Source organism: Cavia porcellus, unplaced genomic scaffold (genome assembly GCF_034190915.1).
Source record: "Cavia porcellus strain 051 isolate PalLab524CR breed Dunkin Hartley unplaced genomic scaffold, mCavPor4.1 scaffold_9, whole genome shotgun sequence".
Taxonomy (NCBI): domain Eukaryota; kingdom Metazoa; phylum Chordata; class Mammalia; order Rodentia; family Caviidae; genus Cavia; species Cavia porcellus.
In genome coordinates this window covers 74,786,065-74,808,834 of record NW_026947492.1, presented here as the reverse complement: position 1 = coordinate 74,808,834, position 22,770 = coordinate 74,786,065, and the positions used below count along the sequence as shown (strand labels likewise).

The window sequence follows — 22,770 nt, the reverse complement described above, 5'->3', positions numbered from 1 at the left end:
CTATGAGGATCACCTGCTATATGTATAATAAAGGGTTATGAATTATGTAACCTGATGCCTTTAGATTTTGCTGGGAAAAGGTAGCACACAGCAAGCAAAAACAAATGAAAATAAGGGAAATGTATTATAACTGAACCATACATAAATTCTAAGATTTCAGTGGGAAGAATTAAATACTGAGGAACTCTGGCTGGTGATTCAGTTCAGTAGCATAAGTGCCTACCTGGCAAGTATAAGGTCATAAGATTGATACCAGGTATCAAAAATAAATAAATAAATAAATAAATAAATAAATTTTGAATAACTCTTGAAGCATTCTGACAATAATAATGACTCTGATGATAGTGTTTGTAAGAATAGCAGCCATGAGCTTCTTCTGATACATTCTTATTTATTTGTTTATTTGTTTTTTGTTTTTCAGACAGTCTCACCATGTAGTTCAGACCAGTGTTTAACTCACAGTGTATCACAAGCTGGCTTTGAACTCACAGTGATCCTCCTGCCTTAGCCTCCTGAACACTGGAATTTCTGGCATGTGCCAGCACACCTGGATCTTATGATTCTTTTGTCATATTAAAAAAATTGGATTTTTAGTAATGCATTCCTTAGGAAGCATATGTTATATAAACTTCAGCAAATTCAATACTTAAGGAAACTTCTGTTTGACTAGAGAGATATGAAAAAAATCATCCACACTATAATATTACTGTAATCTTGAATCACTTGTGTCATAACCCAAAAACTTAAAAGGAAGTTTAAAACTATCAGCATGACCACTTTAATAGTGTTGACAGTACTTTTCCCATTATCACTGTACATGAACTTCCTGCCAAAAAATTCACCCATGGTACTATTTCCCTTAAGGCCTTTTGTATCTTTTAATTCAAAATGTTCCCATGAATGCAGCTCTCAAATGTATTCTTGGATTCAAGATTCATGATGATACAGATACTTTCTACATATTGGCTGTTTCGCATTACAACCAAGAAAAGTGAGTGGAACCACCTGAAGGAACTCTTGGGCATTTCAAAGAAAGGTAAAATAATCTAGCAGAAGAATTATGATTAGCACTTCTGTAAATATTTTCTTACATAGGGATACAATTTTGATTTTGGGAACAAATATTTAATGAAAAACTGACATCACTGCATTTTAATTTTAAATTCTGCTTTTGGAGTATATTTGCTTGGGATGATTCTTAAGGAATCACTCAGGAAAATCCGAATGGTGTTTAGGATAAATTAATTCAATAACAAAAGAATTAAAACTTGTTTTGTATTTGCAAGACAAGTCAAAATAGTAATAAAGTTACAGTTTTGGAATATACTACCATGGTTTAGGTACAGACCTTCCTCTTACTATTTGTGTAGTCTTGGGCTATAGTACTCTTATTTGCAAAACAGAGGCAATAATACAATAACATAGACTCAGTCATAATAAAAGTAAAATGAGCCACAAAATAAAAGGCCTTTAATGCTATTCCTGGAATATATTATTAATAAAGGCATGTAAGCATTTTACTCCAAATACATCACATAATTAAGTATGTATCCTTCCACCTCATATATTTTTATAAAGACATAAGTAGATAAAAAAACAAAAAAAAATCTTATAAAATCTTTCTTGATGACTTTTACATTCCTCATACAGTCTCATGGCTTTAGCCATAATCTACTTTTGATGAACTGTACTTTAATGTTTTTATTTGCTTTTTTTATCTGACACAGAAGTTTCATATCTTTGCCAAATTTCCCTACATATCTTCCTGAAGTGATTTAAACAATAAAGGACAGATTTACAGACAATTTATTTTGAGTAAAAGGTAAATAACAAAATGAATCATACATGTTTTACTCTTAAACTGTATTCATAAATATGTGTAGCTAGTGTGTATCTATGAGTGTGTTTGTGTGTATGTGTGTGTGTGTTTGTGTGTGTGTGTTTGTATGGGCATCAGAGAGCAGTTATAGATTGAGAATTTTCTGTATTACAAGAACGTATGGGATTGAGGATGGATTGGAACTTCTGAATATTTTGACACAAGCTAACTTTGCAGTTTTTCTTAGTGAAGATAGCATAGAAACTATTTTGTAACATTGATGCTCTCACAGGTTTGCATTTCTTCAATTTATAGTTCATCATTGTGTGTATGAAGTCCTAGATTTAAAAGTTAAGAGATCCTGAGTTTTTCACCAATATCGCTGGAAATATTTTGCTGGAGATTTGTACTTCTGCAATTTCAGTTCTCTAGTTTTACTTGAGTTTTGTTTTCTAATTTTAATGACACAATTTTTGTATATTATTTTATGTCATTTAGCATACATATTCATCCAAACAATCTGATCACAAAGCAAATGTTCCAATGCCACTTTTTAAATAACTCCTAGGGGTTTTTAATTTCTGTACTTAATGTGTGTTCAGTACATTCATCGAGCCATCTCTTTGTGATTCCCATAACACAAAACTTATAGCCATTGCAAATCTTGCCAAATGAAACTGGTGGCATCTATTTCCTCTTATAAGAATTTGCTCCTTTCTAAATAATTTCTTGGGCTGCTATGGGACCCTTAAAAGTCCTTTATGTCGTAAATCATTTTATATGAATTTATTTTGCTTCTGGCATAAGGAAATAGATTTGGGTACCATAGTTTCCAGAAAGCAATTGTAAAAGGAAGCTCGCAGAGGCAACCAGTTGATCAGTGCTCTAAACAAAGAGATCAGCGGACAATCTGAGAAGAGTACTTGTCTCTGCTCCTTAGATGAGGCATCTACACATAACAATATATTCTTCCCTTATGGCTGCATTGAAAGAGCACAGATTGTTTAAAATTATTTTTTCTTCTTTTGGCCTGGCTTTGCTAAAGAGGACATTTAGGTACTGATAAAGGTAATGATTTCAGCTTGTTCACTCTGAGCTCCCAGATGGGCAGCATCTGACCACATGAACTCTTTTAGATGTGAGATTAAATCAGCAGGTTCTGTGTAATCAGGAAGTAATTTGCTCTCTACAGTGTGCCTAGCAGATCTGTAGTAAACTTCAATAAATGTACTTACAACTTTAGGGAAATAGTGAAGGTTTTCATATAAAAATAAGTTTTATAATGAATAATTTTCTCTGTCTAGATCCCCAAAGTTGTTTTCTCTGGCTCCTTATTTCCATACCCGCTTTTCCATACCTTGAACTTGGACTAAACATTCTTTTTTTAATTTTTTTTTTTTTTGTCTTTTTCCTTTTTATCGGTACCAGGGATCGAACTCACGACTGCCTGCTTGCAAGGCAGGCGCTTATGCCGCTGAGCTAAATCCCCAGCCCCTGGACTAAACATTCTATGGAGAAGCACAGAAAAGGATTTCAACCAGTTCAGCTAGTTACTACAGTGATTAAAAGCCTTGAATTTTTAAATCTAAGAATATTAACTTCATTTATTTTTGAAACATTAATCGAAAGATTAGGATATTATAGGTAAATTACAAGTAAAATAAGGGAGGACAGGGACTTCTTTAATATTTCACAGTTAGTAAATGATGATAATGAAAGAGAATAGCTTTGTATAGGAATAGAAAGCATCTGGAGTTACAGTTTGTTACTAGATGATGTAGCTTCATGCTTAGGATGTGAAAACTTGTCACCAGACATAGGTTTTTACATTGGGTCTTTTGTTTAGTATCTTGATAAATGTAATTGACAGAGGTCTCCTACTGTCTATTTTTGTTTTTATGAAAAATGAATGTCAGAAAAAAGTAATAAGAACTGTGGGAATAATAAAACCCAAAATGTGTAAATGTTATTGCAAAAAAGAAAGAAAAAGAAAGTGCTTTAAAGGACACAAGTGTGTTTAGGTGTGTAAGATATATGACCATATTACTAAGTTTTTGTTGGATCATTGAACACAACTGTTTGCAGTCTCACTGTTTGAATGTCCACTTTGTATGCTTAATTTTGTAACTTGATTAACTATTTCTAAGATGACAATATGTAATCTATTTACTAGTGATTTCTTACTTTTTTTGAAATTCTATATTACTTGTACCCTTTTGATGTTTTGTTTATTTTCTTTGTATAAAAGAACAACTAAAAAAAAAGAAAAATGAATTGCAGAACAGTACCTACTGGGTTTTTGTAAGACTTAAATGTATGCAAATATTTATTAAATTCCATGTATCCTCTTATTAAATATTAAAAATAAAATGATATTTTAAATTAAAAGAGCTTTATAGATCAACCTTGAAACAAGTCTGCTATGATTTCAACTAACTTTTTGATGTGTAAATATCTCCAAAACATATACAATTTACATTATTGAAAATATATTTTGTTTGACATTATTCCAGCTGAATGGGTTTACTGTTTATTGTGGATTCACACTGCCATCATGGAAAATCAGAAGAATGTCACAGAATTTATTTTTCTGGGACTGTGGAGAAATCAGAAACTAGAGCAACTGTCCTTTTTCCTGTTCTTGCTTTGTTACCTGGCCGTCCTTATGGGAAATGTCACCATTTTACTCACGATCACCTGCAGCCACCTAATGGAGCAACCTATGTACTACTTTCTGTGCCACCTTTCCCTCATGGACCTCTGCTATACCTCCAGTGTGGTTCCCAGGCTCATCAGGGACTTGGCTGCTGCAAGAAAAAGCATCTCCTACCACGAGTGTATGACCCAGCTCTTCGCCGCCCACCTATTGGCAGGTGTGGAAATATTCATCTTGGTGTGCATGGCTCTTGACCGCTATGTTGCCATCGTCAAACCACTGCACTATACAGTCATCATGAACCGGAAGAGTTGCAGCATACTGATTGGCACGGCCTGGGGACATGGGTTTTGCCACTCGATCACCCTACTTCTCATGGTTCTCAGTCTGCCCTTCTGTGGTCCTAACCAGATAGATCACTACATATGCGATGTGAAGCCTCTTTTGAAACTTGCTTGCAAAGACGTTCGTGTTGTTAATATCTTACTGACTGCTAATTCGGGGATGGTGGTGGTTGTCATTTTTCTTGTGCTGGTGGCTTCTTATATACTCATTTTGTATCATCTTAGGACAAAGTCATCTGCAGGGTGTCGCAAAGCTCTTTCCACCTGTAGCTCTCATGTAACGGTTGTAGTTTTATTTTTTGTGCCTTGTATTTATATCTATGCACTACCTGCAGGGGACCAGAATATGGACAAGGACATCTCTGTGTTTTACACTGTGATTGCACCCATGCTGAATCCTCTCATCTATACACTAAGAAATATGGAGATGAAGATTTCCATGCGCAAAGTGTGGTCTCAAATGTTACACTGCAGATTAAGGTAAATAAGGGAACATTCATTATGCTTTTACTCCTGCGAGAGATCATGGGAACAATCTAAGCTTTCTCCAGGACGTTAGCATAACTGACCTCTCACGTGACTGCTAGTGAAGTTGTAATCTGTACTTTTAAGTAGCTCAGATATTTCCATATATATATGGACCAGTTTAAAGAATACAAAAAGTGGACTTTGAAAGCACTCTTTATTTTATATGTCTCTTTTTCTCCAATAAAAGAAATCACATGAAATCCTATTTTCTTTGAGATAAGACCCAGTGTTTTCACTGTTAATCTTTTGAATCTGTTCAGGTCTGATATGTTCATTTCAGAACTCATCATATTAGAAGTATGTCATTACATAATTAGATTTGGTGTCATGAATAACTGGATATCATACTAATTCTGTCAGTTTTTATATATGATTTTGACAGTTTTCATTAATTATATGTCTCTATTTCTATAACATCTATAAAATGAGGTAATACTACATTTCCTAAATATGGAAGATTAGATTACATATGTGAATTTTTTGGTGATAATGCAAATTAAACTGAGCTATTACCCAGTGTCTGTATTATTATTATTATTATTATTGTTATTGTTATTATTATTATCATTTTCAGTACTGGCCATTGAACTGAGGGTTTTGTACTGGGTTTCACCCCTAGCCTATGTGTAAGTTTTCAATTGGTTATTTATCTTTTGAGGTAAGGTCTCACTGAACTACTTTGCTGGGACTAGGTTCTAACTTGGATCTCCCTGCTTCAGCCTCCCAAGATGATGGGATTGCACTTGAGTGGTAACAATTTTGGCTAGCCTGGCACATGTAAGTTTTAATGGGAGAGGTCAGAAAAGATAATTTCATGTTCCTATTATTTCTTCTTTTCCTGCAGCTCTTTTTGTGTGGCTTTATAGTAAAATCTCTCTCATCTCTAGGGCTTTGGTCTTGTTCTCTCCTTTCCTTGGGATGTCCCTGTTGCTATGCTCAGAGTCTGAGCTCCACAGATCCTTGCACACTGGGTGCTATATTCTTCAAGAAGAAACCAAAAGTATTTTGAATTCTTTAGTCTTCTTTACTGCTATTCTTCTGTGCATTTACCACCTCTCAGAGGTACCATGTAACATGTGTGTCTCTGCTCATAAACTATAATTTTTACAATTTTAATGGACCATAATTTTATGTGCTCTATTTTTATTTTTGTTTATATCTTACTTTTTTAGTAATAGCTCAAATTTGAGAGAAATAAACAGTGAGTTACACTGAAAGATACTGTTTTCTTTTCTGTTTGATGTGTGCTGTTCTTAAATCTTTAGAATATTTTCATATGTAAATAACAATTGTGCCCTAATAACAAGCAATAACTGAAAGAGAAAAAAGTGAACAAACTTCTCCACATGCCTTTTAGCAAGAAAATAAAGTCCAGTTTCCTGTCAGTCCTCTATCTGATCTGTTTATTCACTGATTTTTTGCATGTGAGGAGCACTACTATTTCAGCTGTAGTTTCTCGCATCTCATAAAATAATTTGACCTGATCTGTGATCTGAGCCTATGTTCCCATTGCCTGGTGTTTGCCTTTACTCAGGTACTTATGTCTTCTCAGCAGCATGGCTGAATGAATTAACTTCAGAATTTCCTTGATTGAGGTTTTCTTGGTTCAAGGCAAGGTCTATACCAAGCAAAAATTTAGTTGTTGCTGAGTTTGTCTTCAGTGCTAAATCTCCTTTATCATGTTTGAATGCTCAGAAATTTTGAAGTATCGGTGTCATCACCTGCCTCATCTTTTCTCCCACTTCTTTCTCTTCTTCCTTGCCCTCCTCTTGATCCTCCATTTTTTGCACCTCTTGCTTCTGCTTCTGATTTAAGATCTCTCTATGTTCCCCATTCTGTGCTTATTAATCACTTCTTTCTCTTGAATCTGTGCAAAACTTAGACTCTCAGGGGAAACACTGTCCATTCAAAAAGAAAATCTGTATTAACTAGTTATGTGTTTTTTCAAACCTTTATTTGACTCAAGTTTTTCTTTGGAACTTTTGGATGGTTTTTAAGCATAGGCACATAGTACGTACAAATACTCCTGTGCATGAGGAGTGTGTCCATGTTCTTCTGACCAGGAGGTTTTGTGAATTTCCAGCATGGGTCAGGGAAATGTCCATCCAGTCAGAACGAATGCTAGGCAGCAAAACAAAGAAAAACTAAAACCTTTTGTTATGTTATGCTACTCTAATTGCCCAAAATTGTACTGAAATAATTACAGTGATTTTATATAATTAGACCATTAACACAATCTATTGATCAAAGACTAATTGTTTTTGCTTGTTGTCATGTCCAGAATTGACTTTCTGGGCTACTCATTATGTCTAATATTTGCAAAAAATCTCCATCAATTAAATATGGAAGAGAACTTGATCCAATGTCATGTTCTGTATATGAGTATGAGCAATACATATAAGAATACTTATTAAATTGTAAATAGGTAGTTTAAAAAATTCTATCAAATTACACAGAAATTTATTGGTAATTTAGATATTAAACATTAATCAATTTTAAAAGAAATGTCTTAATTGAATGGACATCCACTCATTTCACATGAAACCATTCTTTAATCCCATAACTATCAGAAGTGGTTTGGAACTCAAAAATAAGAACTCAAGGACAGATTGAAGCCAAAGCTATACCTTCTGCATGTATTATCGTTTTCACATTCTTCAACTTTTTCTCTAACCATACCTATATCTCTAAATACCCAGTAAGATTCACTTAGACTCTTTCTGTTAGGACCTTCAGATGAATCACTAAGTTATTTATTTGGGAGTTTTCTGATCTTCTAATGTAGACACATAGCTATGAATTAAAGGGAAAAAATAGCAGGATATAATATAGTAACCCAATTTGACTTTCTATTATCTCGATTTGAAGCCCTGTATTACTCTCATCATCTTGTTTTTGACTGAGGTTCCTCTATTCTCTTTTGCTGGATAGTATCAGGTTCGAAAGTTTAGGCATCAGCTGAGAAGATAATGAGATTCATTATAACGCCCATTCTCGACTTTTACCTACTTTTGAAGACCTACAATGTCTCCAATGTTTTGGTTTTGTCGGTTTTGTTCTTTACTGTTTTGTTCAATTGTATTACAACTAATGATATAGGCAATTCTATTAGAGATAGCGGGAGGCATTATGGTAACCATTGTTGATCACCTTGTATTATGTTTTTATATTATCTATTATGTCCACCCTTTTGACTTGACCGATTCTGTTCTGTTATGTCACATTTGGTTTTACTCTCTTTCAAAAAAGCAATAAGAACCGTGGGAGCAATGAAACCCAAAATGTGTAATAGTCATTGTACAAAAGAGAGGAAAAGAAAGTGCTCTAAACTATATAACTGCATGTATATTTAAGTGTATAAGATAGAAAATGATATCACAGAGTTTTATTGGATCATTGAACAGAACTGTTTGCAGTATCATTGTTGGAATGTCCACTCTACAAGATTTAATTTTGTGACTTGAACAATTATTTCTAAGATGGCAATATGTAATCCATTAACTAGTGATTTCCTACTGCGCATTTTTTCCTCTGTAAATCTGTATAACTTGTACCCCTTCACTGTTTTTTTTTCTTTTCTCCTTAAATAAATAAAAAAAAGAAATGCTTTCAATATGTCTCACAGATATTGATATGTTTTGCTTCTTTCATTTGATTCCAGGAATTTTTATTTTTCCCTGATTTATTTTGTGACCCATTCATTCTTCAAAAGCTGTTATATAGCTGGGGCTATAGCTCAGTGTCACAGTGCCTGACTGACACTCAAAGCCATGTGTTCAATTCCTGGTATAAAAAAGTGTATTTTTAAATTACGACTTCCTGTGGTTTCTTCTATCAATTTTTAATGTTATTTTATTGTGATAATGTTAGGGTGCATCAGAAAATTTTACTTGTTTTGCATTTACTGTGACTTATTTATGGCCTAACATGTGATCTATTTGGGGAGAAAAATTCCATAGGGTAACAAAAAATGTGTTTTGCTGTTTTTCAAAAAAAATCTCTACAGATAGCTGAGCCCATTTGATCTATAGTCTAATTTCACATGTTTCCTTGTTTTTCTTTTAACTAGTTGACCAGTTTAACTAGTTGACAATTATTAGAGTGGTGCACTTAAGATCCCAATATGATTATATTTATACCTTTGTGTCTTTTGATTACAGACAGAAACTTTTAAGGAAATTTGATGCACAAAAATTCAGTGCATATATATTTCCAGCTGTTATTGCTTCTTGCTGTATTCTTCCCTTTACCAATATGTAATGATATTTTTTCTTTTAAATAGTGTTGGTCTGAAGATGATTTTAACAGACATAAGTATACTTCTGATTACTCTTAAGCTCAGCTTCATTAGCTCCTTTTCTGTCCTTTGACTTTTCATCTTTGTAGGTGAAATGTATCTTTTGAGGCAACATGTAAATTGGTCTTACTTTTTTATCCTATTTACCGGTCTGTATTTAGAGACTTAACTTTCTTTACATTAGAGGTTATTGAAATGTCTGAGTTAGTTCCTGGTATTTTTCTGCACTTTGATTCATTAATCTCTCTCACCTCCTCTCCTGTATCTCTAGCTCTCTATCTCTCTCTCTGTCTGTCTCCTCTCTTTCTAAGTTAATCTTCTAGTGAAACTTATTCCTTCTCTTGCCTTCCTTGATGTTATTTCAAAATCACTGTTTAGGATCATCTTCTCTTGTTGGTCATGGATTTCTTTAGTGTTTCTTTATCTTGAAAGACCTTTTGATTTTACAGTATATTTCTGCTTCTATTTTAAATGATAACCTTGCAGGATACAGTAATCTGCTTTGGCAATCAAATTATCTTCTAGGAATTTCTTCTGACTGGTACAAACAAATATGTTTCTATCTGTTCTTTCTTTTCGTTTTTATAGTAAAGTGTAGCATGGCCACCTTCTATTCGTTTCTATGCCATGCCATGCTCTTTTATACTAACTAAATATGGTTTCTTCAGCTGCTTGTCTTCCATGGACCTTTATTATGCCCCTCATGCAACACATTCTGTTTACTAAGTCAGCAGAATCTGTTTTATTTTCTGGTTTTTTTTTTAAATTTAAATTTTATTTTAAAGAGAAAAAACAGGAAAATCAAGAAGCAAACAGACAAAAAACACAACAAACAAAATGACAACAGTAAGAACAACAAAAACAATAGTGATATAGGATTTTAAACCAAGATAATAGGAATTTAACAATGGTTGTTATATTGTATATTCTTTCTCAGGTTACCAGATACAGGGATGCAAAATTGATCAAACAATATAATTTCCCTTTGAGCAGCTTCTTTGCATTTTACCATATCTATTGGATTTTTTTGGATTTTATTTATTTCTTCAGTTTCTTACAGTAGTAAGACAATATGGTGTGTACACATGCAAGTCTGATTTATTTCACTTGTGAGTATGATTTCTAGTTGCATCCATTTACCTACAAAAGCCTTGAATTTACCATTCTTTATGGCTGAATAACATTCCACTGTATAAAAATACCATGTCTCTTTTGGACCATTCCTCAGTTGATGAGCTTTGGGGGTATATCCATGATCTGATTATTATGAATTGTGCAGCTATAAACATGGATGGTATGATGTTTTCAATTCTTCTGGGAAAATACTTAGAAGGTTATAGTTGAGTCAAATGGAACCTCTCATCCTAGTTTTCTGAGAAATCCCTCCACTGATTTCCACAGTAGTTGTATAACTCTGCACTGCCCAAACCCCTGCCAGTAGTTGTCACTGGTTGATTTCTTGATGTTGGTCATTCTTTCTGGAGTAAGATGATATCTCAGTGTTGTTTGAATTTGCATTTCTCAAATGACCAGTGATGTTGAACATTTTTTCATTTATTTATTCATCATTTTTATTTCTTCATCTGAGAAGAGTGTATTAATCTCAGCTCATTTTTAATTGGGTCTTTAAATTTTGATTTTTAAAAAATTGTTGGTACATTCTAGACAGAAGTCCTTTGTCTCAGGGACAAATGGCAAAATATTTTCTCAATTCACATTTTGTTGTTTTTTTTTTTTACTTTATTGGTGATTTGTTTCAATGTGAAATTTTTTTTTCATATGATGAGATCCCAATTGTTGATTTAATGAAACACTTGGCATGTAGTTTGCAGCTTGGTTTTTGTTCATGAAATCTTTGACTACCCCTGTGTTTTCTAGGGTCATGTGAAGTGCAGGTCAGTACCTCTCTGGAGGTATTTCGGTCTTCATTATGACTGCCACAGCCTTTTATCATTGTGGTACTGCGTGCAACCTCTTCACCACATGCATATCATAAAAAGGAAAAACTGCAATCTTGGCTGTTAGAACTTGATGCAGTTTCCAATTCATGTCTGCTTTTATTTTTTTTTTTTTTGTGAAAATCACCACTGTTTTTATAATAGTTTTCTTTTGCTAAATATTCCTTATCCTAATACCTAACTCACTTGTTGCCAATTTAGATACCTTTGTAAGTTACCTTTTTATTTTGTTTGTTTATGTCACTATATAACTGTAAAAACAATAAAGTCTGCACTGAGAAATAGAAAGTGAAGAAATATTACAAGAAGATAAATTTAGGTAGACTTTAGAAAGTATTTCACAAATTTAACATCATTGACTGTCACCAGTTGATCAACAAATACTGGCAAGTTTAAATTTAATTTTTATAAAGCATCACATTTGTCAATATCAAAGTTGAAAATTAATGTGCAGAAAATGATCAATAATGTTAGATGATAGGACAATATGTATTTCACAGGTTTTTTTTTTCTTTTTCGTTTTTATAGGTACCAGGGATAGAACTCACGACTGCCTGCTTACAAGGCAGGCGCTTATGCCGCTGAGCTAAATCCCCAGCCCCTATTTCACAGTTTATTAAAAAGCAAAATAGTGGGGTCAGGGAATTAGCTCAGGGGCATAAGTGCCTGCCTGCAAGCGTGAAGTCGTGAGTTTGATCCCCAATATCACACACCAAAAAAGAAGAAACAAAACAAATATTTCCTATTTAATTGGACTCAGGACATTAACAGCACACATGATTTAGTTTAAAATTTAAAATATTTTCTAAGACAAATTCAAAGGACATTTACGTACTCTTCTCACAGGTCTAGAGCACTGCTGTGTAACCTGAATAATAATGTGTAAATAATAAAACAAATGATAACCAATGGGCCAAAAATTTAACATGGGTACAAGTGTACCTCTTAGTGAAAAAATGAAACTCAGGTGTTTGCACACTCTATAATTTATTTATATTCTGTATTAGAGAGGTGCTACTATCCTGATTATCAGTTTCCCTCCAAGATTATAAAACTGTAACTTAGGGCCAGAGATTAATCTCAGTGCTATAAGCTCCTGCCTGGCAAGCACAAGGTCATGAGTTCAAACCCTGGTCAACAAAAAACTGTACTTCAATCTCAGCTCGATGTCTTGATTCCCACTTCCCATCATCTTGCTCCTACTGAAGGTTGTCTTTCCCCCACAGAATGACCACGTTTTCTTTACAAACACACTGCCACTGAATGAGTTCTTGCTGTCCTGGTGTCAACAAGAGATCTAGGGAAAATACAGAACTGGTGTAGGGATTATCTTCAGGGCTGGAGCTGTTCTGTGTATGTTTTACTGCTAAAAGTTCTTTACACATCTATTATTTTTCCTTTTATTTTGGAGCTATGGAGACTACGGAAATGAAAAAAATAAAATTTAAAAGTATAGGAAAGGCAGTTTTGCAATACCTTCATCACTTTCCCGTAATCCTAGGCAATATGGACAAGTATCCCAGCACATGTGTTAAACAGAGAAAAATAGACAACAAACTTTTGCTGGAATCCCAACTAGAGGTGTGCATCAAGAAAACTCAGCACCTAGGAAATGCTTATGACTGCAGACTAAGCCTCCAGGCCTTTCTAGGACTTTACAAGCCTCTGTGATTCTAGGATCCAGCCTGGCTTCTGCAAACAGAGCATTTGATACCTTTTCTCATCCAGCTAATAAAACCATGCTCCTGATCTCTCTCTGCATTAAGATAACCCCAGAGGCCAAAGAAACCACCAGAAAGTCAGACTTCAGACATTCTTAGCAGTAGGATCACCCTCCATTCCAAGTCATTAGGCTGTTCCTATATATGAAGGATGCAGGCCCATCCAGGACCAAGGAAGCCCTTGCAATCTCACCCAAGCATCAGGTAAAGCCCCCTCCTCACGTAACATGACAGTATCAGCAAACATGAGATTTAGCCCATGCTCATGGACCCAGAATCAAGGAACTTTCTCACAGGCCTTGTTTTCTGATAACAAACCATTACCTGAGATTACAGGCTACCAACCTGTCTTGTGGATCTGTGATCTTTGCCAGCTATAATACCAGCATGGCCATAGGATTAAGGCTATTCTCATGGCCAAAAGCCATCAAGGTCACAATGTCCAGGAGGTCTGTCCCCACACACTTGCATCAGAACCACCACGGTATAACCTTTAGACAGGCAAGACTCTGTTGACTGAGACTTAATGCCACACCTGTAAATTCAGGTTGTAGAACTCTTTTGAAAAGAAGTGACCAGAGTGAGCATCCTTTTCTCATTCTCAGTCTTACAAAGAAGCTTCTAAACTTTCAATTTCTCACCTTTGGATGCAATATTAGCAGATGGATTGTTGTATGTGGTCCTTGTTGTGTAAATGCACATTCTTTTTGTCCCTAATTTTTTATAGTTTTATCATGCATAAATATTGAATTTTGCATTTTATGTCTGTTGAGAGGAAAATATGTACTTCCCTTTACTCCTTGAATATAGCACATCACATTTATAGACTTGTAAATGTTGAACTATGCTTATACCTATAAGATAAAATACACTTACCTATACTACATCATCTATTACTAATTCTGTTGAGGATTTACAAAGCTATGCTCAGCCAGAATGTTGGTCTGAAATTTCCTTTTGCAGTATCCTTGTCTTTTTCTGATATCAGAATAACACTGGGTTTAGGAATGGAGGTACAGTTTACCAGCAAACACAAGTTCCTGAGCTCATAATGAATAATCCAGAATTCATAAAATGAACTTTTATCTTCAGAGTTTTCAGACTTTTGCAAAGCATTTGTACATTAACATCAAAGGGGAGGTTTTTTTTATTTCATTTTTCTTTGTTTCAGTTAAAAAACAAATATTGAACTATCAAGTGAAATTAATATTTGAGGAATCATAATCTGAATTTGTAGATGGGGAAATTTCCCAATTTTACTTCCTTTCATTTAAATCAAATAAAGGTAGCTTCATCTGCATTGGTGAAAAATTTGCCATGTCTTTACTAATTTCTGCTTCCATATCAGGGTTTCGTCCATTCTATACTTATAAAGGTGATTAATTTTCAAGGTAGAGATAACTATTCATAAGACAAGATGATAGTGAAATTGAACCTCCATCTTTCGCAAATGACAGGAACTACAGAAAGTTAAATGATTTACTTAAAATATAGCGTCATGATTTCAGAATCAGGTTTATGTAAATTTGGTCCATTTTCTACTACACTGAGCCACATCTTTATAGCAATGTGACCAGGTGAGGAGCTGCACATTCATTTGCATAAGATCCAGATTTCCTAAGTAAGAGAACCTAGAGAGATTCGTTAACATCTACTACTTGAGGACCCATGAGTGAATGTGGTGGCCGGCAATGGCAGCACTTGGAAGGGAAAATGTGACATGTCTTTCTGCTTCTGCACCAAAAATAAAGCAGGTATTCCTGAGTATATAAGCAACACCATATGTCTATGCATGGAAATTGTTTCAAAATTAATCAGTGGACCTTATACATAACACAAAATAACCTTAGAGACAGATGAATATTCCTTTAAAAATGATAAAGGAGAGATATTTTATAAAACATGAGACTCCATGAATTTTCTTTAGCACTCTTTACTTTTCTTCCTTATCTGAAGTGAAAAAATAGATTGACATAACAGGGCCAAAAGACATAGGTGGTAAGATTTTAAGTGTGCATGTCCAAGAATAGTAAGCAGCCATTTTCCCAAAGCCAACTACTGCAAATATTTACTTGCTCCTGAATTAGAAATAAATGATAATATTTTTTTCTATTTGTCCTCCAGATAATATTATTGTCTCATGGACCAGGAGCAATGCAGTAAAATGCTGCTGGGTGGGTGGAGTTTTGCACTCTGTTATCCAAATGACTCTCCTAGTTCAACTCCCCTTTGGTGGCCCTGGTGAGATCAATCACTACGTTTGCGATGCTCACCCTCTGATGAAGATCACTTGCATAAATACTTATGTTGTCAGTGTTATGGTGACAGCCAACAGTGGTTCCACTGCTTTGGGGAGTTTCACCATCTTGCTCATCTCCTATGTCATCATCCTTTTGTCTCTGCAGAAGCAGTCAGTGGAAAGTAGACCATAAGCCCACTCCAACTATGGCTCCCACATTGCAGTGGTCATCATTTTTTTTTTTGGTCCCGGTACTTTTTTTTTTTTTCTCTTTTTTGTTTTTATCGGTACCAGGGATCAAACTCACGATTGCCTGCTTGCAAGGCAGGTGCTTACGCCGCTGAGCTAAATCCCAGCCCCAGTCCCTGTACTTTTATGTACATGAGACCTGACACGAACTTTGCTGAGTATAAGATAGTGGTCGTTAACTATGCCATCATTACTCTCATGTTAAATCTCTAACTTATACACTGAGAAATGCAGAAGTGAAGAATAAAGATGAGGAAATTGTGGAACAGAAAGATGTTCTGGGAGGTCAATGACAAAGAGCTGAAAGTAATAATTAACACTGGAAGATGTGGAAAATTTTTCAGTTTTGTTAATTCTTCTGTGCAGAGAGGAAGCAGCAACACCTCACAACATTTGCAAGCAAACACAAGAGACAATGATGTATTCTACAGAAGTGAAGTATGATCATTATTATCATAATTATTGTACTTATTTTATGATCAGATGCTTTTCTGAAATGCACTCAATAGAGAAATCATCATTATAAGAATCTCAAGCATGCTTATTCTCAGCATCATTATTTTTTCCTCTTCCTTTTACCAACGCACCATGTTCTTTAAAAATGCTAACGTTCTCAGGAGTACTGAAGGCTGTTTCTAGGGGTTTGAACTATGATTGGGACACACTGGGCATTTAACATTTGTATATGAGATGAACAATACAATATCTGAAAAGCAAAACCAAGCCAAAGTATTCTTATAAAGGACTCCAAACATAGAAAAAACTGGTGTAGAAATTTGGATTGTGAACCAAGATGAGGAAAGAATGTAACTTAAAACTGAAAAGATGAAGCTTTACCTATGATCCTGTTTGAAAGATGGTATTCATTGTCTTTACACCAACATGAAGAATATGGGATGGATCAATGTGTAAAATGCTCCTTTCAAGCTGTATCTTTGAGCTGGGCGTGGTGGCTCATGCCTGTAATCCCTGCACTTGGGAGGCTGAGGCAGGAGGATCACTGCAATTGCAAGACCAGCCTGGGCTACAAAGTGAGCTCAAGGCCAGCCTGAACTGCATAGTGAGACCCTGTCTCAAAAAGCAAAAAAACAACAACAAAAAAATAAACTGTAATGTTGGCTGATCGATAACAGCAGACTACAGAGGCTCCCCGAGATAGTCAACTTCGAATTCAACATAATACAGCATGGGGAGTCCCGAACAGAGGGAGATGAATTCTCTCATCCCAAGAAGAAACTAAGGTGAGAAGAACCAATCAAACATACAGTCTCAGTGCTACTACTGGAACAGCTAAAGGTTCAGTGCTCCTGCTGCAGCACCTGAATTCAACAGGCAGCGACTTACCGAACCGTAGGAAATTCTGCCACTTTGACTCACTGGAAACCCACTTGCACTGAGGACGGGAGTTGGTGAAACAAATGGAAAACTGAGATGATAGGAAACCTGCATTGACCTGTGATGAGTCACAAGAAGAAAACCATTCCACAGATAAGGGGGCTCCAACAGATGACATTCTGGGACTGGGAAGGACTGGCAGGAGCAAGAGGCAGTAATGACTTCAATCAGTTGCTCCATTCCCAAACGGGACTGGTGGAGTGAGCTTGGCCTGGGTCACACAACCTCGCTGAGACCAAATAGGATATCTGAAATCAATTCCCTACAGCGGTGACACACACTAACACAGTGAAGGCCTCAGCAGTTTGACTGACCTGGAGGGGAGCGTCCAGCATATGCTGCCCCTGTTTGCAACTCGCTAGCACACTGCAGTGAGACGGGTCATCTAGCCAGCGTGCTTTAGAAGAATTGAAACCAACAAAGAAAGAAATTGGGGCCTCCTGGAAGAAGCAAAAAAGATGGGAAGAGAAAGCAACAACAAAAAGTCCCCAGGTCTCAACCCTAAGAACATTGACCCAGGACAGGTAAATACAAAGGAGAATGAGAACACCAAACATGCAATATCAGACAAGGCACTAGTGGACATAAAGAGATTTCTTCAGGATAGGTGAGTTCAAAAGTGAAACATTTAGACAAGTAAAGCAAGATATAAAAAATTAATAAAAGAGATGCTAAGTGCCTCTCAAGAAGACACAGAGAGAAGAATGGAGGAACTCAAACAGAGGAGAGAACCATTGGATGAAGAATATAGAGAAAATATAGAATACATGAAACAGATTTAAAGAGATTATCAGGAAATTAAAAACTATAGAAAGATGGCAAAACTGCTTGAAAGAAACTAAGGATAGATTATTCAAACTGGAGGACAGGTTTGCAATGGGGGATTAGGAAAAGAAAAACTTTTTTAAAATAACAAGGAAATAAGCAGTAGCAATACAAAGGCTAGAAGATGACAAGAGGATCTATAACTTGAGAATAAAGAATGTGAATGAAGAAACGGGTACAATCAACTAGTGATTGCTTATTGTTTTTTTTCTTTGAATGTATGTATTATTTCTACCCATTTTTGGTTTTGTTTAGTCTTTATTTAAGTAAAATTTAAAAAATAAACCAACATGCTCTTAATATTCTTTTCATTGTAGAGAATACTTCTTGTTGTGTGCATTGGTATCTTTACCAGTGGTAAGAAACTCAAATAAGATTCCTTTTTTGTAGAAAATCGTGTTACTGAATGTATCTGCCATTTTCCCATTTCCATTTCCAGTAATCCAACTATCTACTCTACAACATATACCTGAGTTTGTATTTATGGTTGGAGTAGAATACAAACATTAATTGAGGAAAGAACTACAATGGTTACATGACATATGATGCTGATGCATCCCGAGTTAAAGGTAAAAGCTTTAAAAAGCTACAGAGCACCTTGGTTAGAAATTATAACTATGTTCTAAGTCTTGCCCTGGGCCCACACAAATCCATATTGATTTTACTTGTTTAGATTTCATTCAGTTGGTCTCTGTGTGTCTCTTCTGTTTAATTTTAAAATGAGGCAAGGTCAATTAAAAAAAACTTGGAAGATCATTAGATTCACTTTGTTTTTTCACATATAATAGGATATACTCTAACAGATTCTTTCTTAATTAGTTAAATTTATTGGAGCAATTTGGATATACATAGTGATCGCATTCAGTTTAGGAAAAGTGTACATGCACATGACGTAACTCGATTCTTCTTTTTTCCCCATTCTCCTCTCTTGGAGACCACTACAAAGCAGCTCTGAGCAGGATTTAAATTTTATTAATTGGCTTTCTATGTTTATATGTGAGTCTGTCCTAGGCCTCAGCTCCTTGCCTGGGGACAGGAGCTGATTCATAGTAAGTGAACCTCTATGAATCACTGGTCCTGGCTAAGGCCTGTAGTGGCCTGTGAGGCCAGAGATACCTCAAAGAGCAAGATAAGGCCACAGCTGCAGACACTCTGGTTCCAACCCCAATTGACAAGGTAGAGACTGCAGCTGCAAAGATTAATCCTACAGTCTCATTTCTACCATGTCTTCAGGATAAGAGAGATCTAATTGACTTGATTCATGGCTTGGAGACATCTTTATAGTGACTCCCAAGATCCTGCTCATGCCTGCACTTTCCTCAGTTTCTCTGCCCTTTGTTCTTGGTCCTAATATAAGTGGACTGATCCAGAGAAACCTTTGTGTTTACCCTCGAAGGCTCGAGTTTAATTAAAGGGTTTGGAACCTTCTGGAGCCCTAAAAATCATACAATTTGTCTCTTTTTATTTAATCTCCACCATACATTCGTTTGGGAGCTAGATGATCTAGGACAGAACCTGATACTCCTCCCCTCCATTCAACCCCTTTTCCTCTCCTTATTTACAAAAACTTTGTTTCTCTTTTATCCTTCTTTTCTCAAGAGTCTTATCAATTAAGGCTAATATTAAAAGATATACAAAAATCTATATTCTTAACAAGTTTCTTTGATAATTTGTATCAGTAGTAGTATATCTGAAAAACTGGGTGCAGTAACTGGGACTTTTTGTAGTATTGGAGATTTTTAAAAAATGTTTATTAAAATGTGTTTGCAATATGTAATATTTACACTTACCCTAATTAAGTGGTATTTTGATGTATCATGTCCTGATCAGTTTTCTTCTCCTTTTACTGAACTCTCTTTTACTTCAGAACTTTTTATTTCCATAGATTCTGCCTTTCTGTTTCTTACTATCTCTCTTTCATTTTATTTAAATTATTTATATTTATATTAGAGAAACCCTGAAATATTTAACCTTCTGCATATGCTTGATTTCACTTAGCTATGTGAGATTGACCTCAGTACCTTCACATGGATAACATTCCTAGTGCTATTATTTTTCATTTTAATTCAGGTTTCATTAAGTTGTGAAATTGCCCAGGTTGTGCTCAAGTTTGCAGTCCCTTATCTTCAACCACCAATAATGCTAGGATTACAAGCGTGTATCATCAGACCTAGCTCCATAATATTTGATGTTCATAGAATACAAAAGCTCCAGCAGTCATCAACATCCAGAAAGACCTTGAAAAGAGGAGAACACCTCTGGCTCACCCAGTTTTAGTGAGAGTAGTTCTGATCCACAACAGTGCTTCCCCACTGATGCATGATCACAGCCTTATCCACAGCTTTGCAGCCCATTAGACTCACTGAGACAACTTGCCACATGAGACATTGGTTCTTCACTGGTGAAAAACAGGACAAAGCTTCTCATTTTCAAGTTGAAAAGAAAGCCATTTACTTAATACTGGGAAAAATGAAGACATTTATTCTAATTAATAATTACATTTATACTACCTAAAACATCATAAAATATTAAATTGCTTTTCTAGACAATGTCAATAGAATATGTAAGCATAGCTTTTATGTTCTATCATGTAATTCCTGTTTACATTTACATGTTTTAGGAAAGTAAAGTATTTATCACACTTTGAGACTCTAGAATTTAGCTGCATTTCAACTACCTGAGTGGAGATGCTTCATTTAGCCACTGTTGTTATATATCTACTTCATATATGGTTACATATTATTAATATAATCTGACCATCAAAGAGTAAATAACACAGCCATTTATGCATGAGAAAAATAAATATTAAATTGAATTCTGAGCCTACCTTAACTTAAACCCAGCCAAGCCCAGGCTAGATGAGGTGAACAAAAGTTTACCCAAAGAAACATTAATTAAAATTAAATCCCTTTTAAATAAACCATGAGTTTTAGAATGATCTGTTACTTTCACTACTACTACCACTATGACTACCACTACTGCTACTTCTACTACTGATAATTCACAGTGGTAAGGATTGAACCCATGGTCTTGGGCATGATAGGCAATCTCTTTATTACTATATTATAGCCATAGGTTGGTACACATCATTATTAATCTTGCGCATCCTAGAGGAGCATGGTCTACTTCTCCAAGTGGGGAAGCTGAAGTACATTCTTTAATTGAGTGCAAAGTTCTTTGCAAAGAACAGTGTCAAAGCTCAAACTACAGAGAATGGTTTCGACATGAAAGGATGCATATAGCTTGAGTTCTCCACATGATGAACAAGGACTCAATGCCAGAACACAAAGCAGCCAGCCTCATCCAGTTTCTTCCATGGGCCACACGTAGAAATGAATGGGCAGAAGGCTAACTATGCCCATGTAGATCCCTTTCACTTCTCTCTTGTGGATTGTTTGGTAGGTACAGTGTAAAACTGTATTTATAAGCCATGTTCAAACAGAGTAAGAGAGGGTCTGTATTTTTTAGGAGAAAGATGATAACAAATCTCTCACTACATGCAAAATTAATTTGGAAGTAAAGTTTGTTGCCTACATAAGTAGATCAAAAGCTTATTAAAAACAAACACCAAGATTTGACACCTGCACATGCAGCCACCAACATTTATTTCTTTTCAACCTCAATTTTTTGAACGATCTCACCAGGAAATAATCATCTCCAGATGAATATAAAAGTACAAACCTGACTTCATCTGTTTTTGTCTTCTTCTCCCATTTTTTACATACATCATCAGTTTTATTCCTACCTCTCCTAAATTTTAAAAGAAGACACACCTCTAAGTTGTTTTAGAAAGAAAAAGAAAAGAATGATTCTAAAATATTTATCACACTGGTAAATGTACTGCTTACCTTTATGCCCCAGTCCTGTTACACAAGAAGAAGTGAGAATTTAAGTGTACACAATTCAGGGGTTTTTTTTTTTTGGTAGACACTGTCTTACAAAGGAAGGAGAACAAGAAAATTGCAGTCCTGTGTCTCCCATGATTGAAAAGTTGGTGAGCTTTCATCTACACTCTCAGTCCCAAGTCATCAGGTAAATGTTGTAATAATGGGTGGTAACCTCTGAAATCCCTTCAATCTCTGAAATCACTAGTTCCTGTTTAAGTGAAAGTAAAGCCTGCTTTCATTAAAGATAATAGTCTATGCTGCAGTTTCACTGGGCTCCACTTACTCATGATTGGTTTTGAGTTACATTGTGATATAACTACTAAACATTTTCTATATCCAATATGTATGCAATGGTGATTTGATAGACACATAAATTGTGAAAGGATGATCATCAGCAAATTAACATATTCATTATACTTTCTGGTATGTATATATGTGAGTAGATATGTGTCTGTCTTTATTCTTAACCCAAGAGAATTCATTCTTTCTCAAGATGGAGACATCTCTGTGTACAATGGACATAGATTTGCATAATGTGAAAAATAAATATTAAAATTTCAGTATTTTTCACATGTTCCACATGCAATAATAATGAACAAGTTGCACATCAGGGCTGTCTATTTCTTCATTTATATGCTTTCATTCCTTTAAAGCCTTACCTAAATTAGAAAAATTTCCTTCCACAAGTTAATGAAACAGTACAATTTGGCATATTTATAAAGATTTCTATAATTTGACTGTAACTAAACTCACCAGGAAATATTTGTAATTTAAAAATAAAACAAATGTTCTTCATTTTCTTTTGAAAGTCTAATTAATCTAATACATCACCAATAAGCTACTAAAATGAAT

General features: G+C 35.1%; 1 protein-coding gene and 1 pseudogene across 1 annotated transcript; both read left to right on the top strand.

The window, feature by feature from the left end:
• The first annotated feature begins 4,373 nt into the window (after positions 1-4,373).
• On the top strand, positions 4,374-5,303 carry LOC134477583 (olfactory receptor 4P4-like). Its single transcript, XM_063255685.1, has one exon. It carries the CDS (start codon positions 4,374-4,376, stop codon positions 5,301-5,303), a length of 930 nt encoding a protein of 309 aa, XP_063111755.1.
• An 8,407-nt stretch (positions 5,304-13,710) lies between these two features.
• Positions 13,711-16,255, top strand: LOC134477510 (olfactory receptor 4S2-like; annotated as a pseudogene).
• The last annotated feature ends 6,515 nt before the right edge of the window (positions 16,256-22,770 follow it).

Coding starts and splice junctions, on each gene's coding strand:
- LOC134477583 (XM_063255685.1), top strand. CDS start 4,374: ATGGAAAATCAGAAGAATGTCACAGAATTTATTTTTCTGGGACTGTGG.